Source organism: Hemiscyllium ocellatum, chromosome 12 (assembly GCF_020745735.1).
Source record: "Hemiscyllium ocellatum isolate sHemOce1 chromosome 12, sHemOce1.pat.X.cur, whole genome shotgun sequence".
In the NCBI taxonomy this organism is placed as follows: Eukaryota; Metazoa; Chordata; class Chondrichthyes; order Orectolobiformes; family Hemiscylliidae; genus Hemiscyllium; species Hemiscyllium ocellatum.
The window spans coordinates 95177431-95184461 of NC_083412.1; the positions used below are offsets into that span (position 1 = coordinate 95177431).

The 7031-nt window shown below is 45.4% G+C and overlaps 1 protein-coding gene across 1 annotated transcript in view; it reads left to right on the plus strand.

Moving 5' to 3' along the window:
• LOC132820878 (stomatin-like) overlaps positions 1-1569 on the plus strand; it is a 39832-nt gene extending 38263 nt beyond the window's left edge. The window contains exon 7 of the mRNA XM_060833238.1: positions 259-1569. Coding sequence (XP_060689221.1) covers positions 259-447 — 189 coding nt within the window. The 3' untranslated portion in view covers positions 448-1569. The remainder of the gene's footprint in view (positions 1-258) is intronic.
• Positions 1570-7031: the final 5462 nt, after the last annotated feature.

Sequence of the window (7031 nt, forward strand, 5' to 3'; positions counted from 1 at the left end):
TCGAAAAATAAGTGAAAATTTAAAAAAATGAGTGGCAGGAGGGCTCTTGTGATACTGGTAGTGTCCTTACCTCTCAGCTAGGAGGGCTGCATTTGAATCCCACTTGCTGCAAAAGTATACCATAACATCTCTGAACATATTTATTAGGAAATGTCTATAAAGTGCATCAGTTCAGAGACTGGGCTGCCTCCTGTGAATAGACCTACTCTCAAGGAGAAGGATTGTCTTTTGTTTCAGACTTGACCATCTGTTTGACAGGTGATCGCTGCGGAAGGTGAGTTGAACGCCTCCCATGCCCTCAAAGAGGCAGCCACGGTGATGTCAATGAGTCCAAACACCTTGCAGCTCCGCTACCTCCAGACGCTCTCCGAAGTTGCTTCAGAGCGACACTCCACCATCATGTTCCCAGTGCCGATCAACATGGCGTTAGCCTTCTCCAAGAACTGAAGTGACCCCTTGGCCGTGGGAGGGCTGAATGCCAGGAGTTGTAGTTGGGCTGCAGTGCGGGTCATGTAAAAAGCTAACCTGATGGGACTGTTCAAGAAACCTGCACTGTTAGATGTTGGTCATTTACATGGGCTCACCATGCACTCTGTGTGCAAAAAAGCCAGCTCTTTTGTGGCTCTTCTCCTTAGCAGATGGCTCTTAGATTTTGTGCTCTCTCTCCCTCTTTCTCTCTGGGTGACCATTCATGTGCTGATTGGCTGCGGAACCTAATACATAATACCTTTCCACGGAATTTTTAAAAAATTTAAATGAGGAAGATGGCATTGCCTGATAGGTTTTAGAGGGCTACTAGAAAGTGAATGATCTTACAGTCCAGAGCTATCAAGCTCTGATGAAGTATTTAAGCAGGAGGCTGGAAGAACACAGCAAGCCAGGCAGCTTCAGGAGGTGGAGAAGTCAGCGTTTCGAGTATGACCCTTTTTAAGGCTTGCTGTGTTCTTCCAGCCTCCTGCTTGTCCACGTTGGATTTCAGCATCTGCAATTTTTTTGTCCCTAACTGGAGAAGTATTTGGCTTCCAATTGACAACAAACAATAGTAAAATAAAATCATCAGGTTTGGGCAATGCTTGTAAACTTGACATTTAGTTAGAGATACGGGTGATTACATGGTGGAAAAAAAGTGTTCAGGGGAGCGTAAAAGTGCTTCTGGATAGAAAGAAGGAAAGAAGTAAAATTGTCACTTCCGATGTCTCTGAACTGTATATTCCTGGATGTCACCTTTCATCATTCAAAACACTAGTTAGGATTAGTCGAAAAGGTGAGAGAAAAGGGCTAGTCAATGGACACAAAGAGAAGGTGGTGAACGAGTACCAGTTTTGTAGTCACTGAAGTAGACTTTCTGCCATCACACCTCTCATTGTGTACAAACTGGGTTAGGCTTGGTACCAGCAGCACCTGAAAAGCTTGAATTGTCGCTTATTCTCTGAGTGCACGCCAGATGTGCAGTGAACAGCTTTTGCCAAGTGTGCATGTGACTAACATCCCCTCTGTGAGCCCTTTGACATTTGACATGTTCTGTTTGGTTCAGCTGTGTCAGACATTTTAGCTTGTTTTTTTTAAAGGTTTGTTGAATATTGTATTTTTTTTTAAATGCTCAACATTAAAACATTTCTAAACAAAGTTTTGAAGGTTTTTGTGGTCTATCCTCACACCACTCGAGTCCACGTTTAATCCCAAGGATTCCCTGTTGTTCTTCCAAAGGCCTTGACGTCTAATGGGCTAAGTCCCAGTGTCCTTTCCCAGTGTTTGGCGGTGGGTGAGTGCTCGGGGAGGTTCTTACCCCAGAAGGAGGAACTTTGCTGCGGATGTTCTGGAACATTCTAACAGAATGCAAACTGCAGCAGAATCATCACCGCTGCACCCAAAAACAAGGATGACTAACAAAAGCGGAGCAGAAAATTCCTGAGGATAAACAGATTTTTCAGTATTCTGAGACAAAACGGAGGGTGGAATGTTGCCAAGACCTGCATTTTCCCTTCATAGAAACGATAGTTTCTTCAGCCCCTTCCAGCGGCAGTGATATGAGTTAGCACCCTGACCCTTTCAACACATGAAGTGTTATTATCTTGAGATAAATGCAGACTTGTTCCCAGGGAGGGGGTGGTGATTGGAAAACTGAGGTGGGAGTAGGAATACTTTGTTAGGCCACCACCTTCCAAATTCAGACAGAAGAGTCAGGAAAAATCCAAGTGCATTGACTGGATAAGGACCACCTCAAATGTCAGGCACTGTCCATATCTGACGATAGAGAATCCACATCTCCCCCAGACGTTCAATCTCATTCCCATCATGAATCCCTCAGAATCAAGATCTTGGGGATTATCATTGGCCTGAAACTGATTCAGGCGATAAAGTGTGGAGCTGAAAAAAAGCACAGCAGGTCCAGGAGCATTGGAGGAGCAGGGGAGTTGACATTTTATGTCGGAACCTTTCATCAGTCCTTCTTTAGAGACCGCAATTTCCCTTCCCACGTGGTTAAAGATGCCCTCCAACGCATCTCGTCCACATCCCGCACCTCCGCCCTCAGACCACACCCCTCCAACCGTAACAAGGACAGAACGCCCCTGGTGCTCACCTTCCACCCTACCAACCTTCGCATAAACCAAATCATCTGCCGACATTTCCACCAACTCCAAAAAGACCCCACCACCAGGGATATATTTCCCTCCCCACCCCTTTCTGCCTTCCACAAAGACCGTTCCCTCCGTGACGACCTGATCAGGTCCACGACCCCCCTCCTCCCCCTCCCATCTTGGCACTTTCCCCTGCCACAGCAGGAATTGTAAAACCTGTGCCCACACCTCCTCCCTCACCTCTATCCAAGACCCTAAAGGAGCCTTCCACATCCACCAAAGTTTTACCTGCACATCCACTAATATCATTTATTGTATCCGTTGCTCCCGATGCGGTCTCCTCTACATTGGGGAGACTGGGCGCCTCCTAGCAGAGTGCTTTAGGGAACATCTCCGGGACACCTGCACCAATCAACCACACCGCCCCGTAGCCCAACATTTCAACTCCCCCTCCCAATCTGCCGAGGACATGGAGTTCCTGGGCCTCCTTCACCGCCGTTCCCTCACCACCAGACGCCTGAAGGAAGAATGCCTTATCTTCCGCCTCGGAACACTTCAACCCCAGAGCATCAATGTGGACTTCAACAGCTTCCTCATTTCCCCTTCCCCCACCTCATTCTAGTTTCAAACCTCCAGCTCAGCACTGTCCCCATGACTTGTCCGGACTTGCCCTACCTGCCTAGCTCCTTTTCCACCTATCCACCCCACCCTCTCCTCCCTGACGTATCACCGTTATCCCCTCCCCCACTCACCCATTGTACTCTATGCTACTCTCTCCCCACCCCCACCTTCCTCTAACTTATCTCTCCATGCTTCCAGCTCACTGCCTTTATTCCTGATGAAGGGCTTTTGCCCAAAACGTCGATTTCACTGCTCGTTGGATGCTGCCTGAACTGCTGTGCTCTTCCAGCACCACTGATCCAAAATCAGTCCTGAAACATCAACTCTCCTGCTCCTCTGATGTTGCCTGACCTGCAGTGCTTTTTCCAGTTTCACACTTTATCGACACAGATGGTCCAGCATTTGCAGTCCTCACTCTCTCCTGAACCTGACTCCGCCAACTGAAAAATACACTCAGGGCTCTGATGGGGAGTCACCTAGATTCGAAATGTTGGTTTGCTCTCTTTCCATGGATACTGCCTGACCCACTGTGATTTTTTTTTTGTTTTCCATATAAATACATAGTTAAAGGAGCAAGTCATAAGGCTAGGAATTCTGCTGGCAACGGCTCACCTCCTGATAGCTTCAAATCTGTTCACTATCGACAATAGAGACATAAACACCCACACAGCTCTCTTTAATTTGCATCAGAGGACCTCTGAACTCATTTGATGAATCCCATGTGGCATACAAAATAAATTGCAGCCCTTTGTCCTCATCATGAAGATATTCATGACAGAATGCTTTGATTCGAGGGTTTGATGGTGCCAATTGAAAGTCCCTTATATCCCATGGGTGGTGTTACACTCAGACTGCTCATAAGTTCCCAACTCAACTCCAAAAAATGACCAAAATTCTCAACCACCATGTTGATGGGAGTAGGGCAGGGGATAGGAGAGGAAGGCAGTGGTGTAATGGTAATGTCACTAGATTAGCAATCTAGACCCGAAACTTGGGATATGGATTCAAATCCCACCATGGCAGAAGGCGAAATTTGAATTCAATCAAGAAACAGCTGGATTTCAATAGCTCACCTAATGGTGACTTGGAGGAGCTGGTGTTGGACTGGGGTGAACAAAGTTAAAAATCACACAACACCAGGTTATCATCCAACAGGTTTATTTGGAAACACTGGCTTTCATCTAATAGTAGCCATGTTGCTGTTGTTGATTGTTGTAAAAAACCCATCTGGGTCACTAATGTCCTTCAGATCCATAACTTGGTGGACTCTAAACTGCCCTCTTAGTAATTAGGGATGGGCAATAAATGTTGGCCTGGCCAGTGACGCCCTCATCCCATAAACAGCTGTATTCTGAAAGGAATGACCTCTGGAAGTCAAGTAGCCATACACGTAATAGTAAGGATGGCACAGTGGTAGTTACCCTATCTTTAGACTTAGAGATTTGGGTTCATGGTCCACCTACACTAGAGGTGTGTCATAACACCTCTGAAAAGGTTAATTTTAAAAAATCCATGCTGGTATCCCAGTTTTGTTTTTTGATTGAAGGTTCCATTCAGTCTACTAACAACCCAGCAAATAATCTCTGGAAGACTGGTCTGGGAGTTAGAGGTGTCAGTTAAAAAATTATGTTGTGCTCGACCCACCATCTGGTACATATGACACATTTTACAACTGGTTATCATGTCCTTAAGAAGACTGGCCAGCAGAAGTGTCAATGTGGATGTGCTTGGGCTGTTTAATTCGAAACATGTCCAGCCATGGGAATTTCCTGAATATCCTGAAAATGTCTTGAAGGCAACGCTGTTCTGGTGAACCACCATCCTCATTGTTTACAGGCCTGTGCAAAGGTCTCCACTTCCTCATCAAAATCCCAGCGTTAGTACAGCAGCATTCTGGCAATCCCTTGGTTTCAGCTTTGATTTCAGCAGTTGACTTAGCATCAGCTCGCTGAGCCTCAGTCAGAAAAACATTGAAATTAGGAGCAGGGGAGTAGGCCATTTGGCCCTTTGACCATAGCAGATTATCCAACTCAATCCCCTGTTCCCACTTTCTCCCTTTGATCTGTTCGCCCTAAGAACTAAATTGAACTCTTTCCTGAAAAATTCAATCTTTTGGCCTCAACTACTTTCTGTGGCATTGAATTGGACCATAAGATCACATCACCAGAAGGTATAGGAGCAGAAGGTGCAAAACTTCTTGGGAAATAAGACAGGGCAGGTGACTGAGGTGTCAGTGGGGGAGCACTTTGGGGCCAGCAACCATAATTCTATTTGTTTTAAAATAGTAATGGAAAAGGATAGACTAAATCTAAAAGTTGAAGTCCTAAATTGGAGAAAGGCCAATTTTGACTGTATTAGGCAAGAACTTGCGAAAGCTATTGGAGGCCGATGTTCGCAGTTAAAGGAAGGCGGGAAAATGGGAAGCCTTCAGGAATGAGTTATCATGAATCCAGAGAAAGTATATTCCTGTCAGGGTGAAAGGGAAGGTATAGGGAATGCTGGATGACTAAAGAAATTGAGGGTTTGGTTAAGAAAAAGAAGGAAGCATATGTATGTCACATATCGACAGGAGAGATCGAGTGAATCCTTAGAAGATTATAAAAAAGTAGGAGCATACTTCAGAGGGAAATCAGGAGGGCAAAATGGGAACATGAGATAAGCTTTGGCAAATAGAATTAAGGAGAATCCAAAGGGTTTTTATAAATATACTAAGGACAAAAGGGTACCTAGGGAGAGAATAGGGCCCATCAAAGATCAGTAAGGCGGCCTTTGTGTGAAGCTACAGAAAATTGGGGAGATACTAAATGAATATTTTGCATCAGTATTTACTGTGGAAAAGGATATGAAAGATATAGACTGTAGGGAAATAGGTGGTGACATCTTGCAAAATGTCCAAATTACAGAGGAGCAAGTGCTGGATGTCTTGAAACGGTTAAAAGTGGATAAATCCTCAGGACCTGATCAGGTGTACTCAAGAACTCTGTGGGAAGCTAGAGGAGTGATTGCTGGGCCTCTTGCTGAGATATTTGTATCATTGATAGTCACAGGTGAGGTGGCGGAAGACTGGAGGTTGGCAAACGTGGTGCCACTGTTTAAGAAGGGTGATAAAGACAAGCCAGGGAACTATAGACCAGTGAGCCTGACCTCGGTGGTGGGCAAGTTGTTGGAGGGAATCCTGAGGGACAGGGTGGACATGTATTTGGAAAGGCAAGGACTGATTCGGAATAGTCAACATGGCTTTGTGCGTGGGAAATCATGTCTCACAAACTTGATTGAGTTTTTTGAAGAAGTAACAAAGAAGATTGATGAGGGCAGAGCAGTCGATGTGATCTATATGGACTCCAGTAAGGCATTTGACAAGATTCCCCATGGAAGACTGATTAGCAAGGTTAGATCTCACGGAATACAGGGAGAACTAGCCATTTGGATACAGAACTGGCTCAAAGGTAGAAGACAGAGGGTGGTGGTGGAGGGTTGTTTTTCAAACTGGAGGCCTGTGACCAGAGGAGTGCTATAAGGATTGGTGCTGGGCCCCCTCTACTTTTTGTCATTTACATAAATGATTTGGATGCGAGAATAAGAGGTACAGTTAGTAAGTTTGCAGATGACACCAAAATTGGAGGTGTAGTGGACAGCGAAGAGGGTTACCTCAGATCACAGCCGGATCTTGATCAGATGGGCCAGTGGGCTGAGAAGTGGCAGATGGCATTTAGTTCAGATAAATGTGAGGTGTTGCATTTTGGGAAAGCAAATCTTAGCAGGACTTATACACTTAATGGTAAGGTCCCAGGGAGTGTTGCTGAACAAAGAGATCTTGGAGTGCAGGTTCAT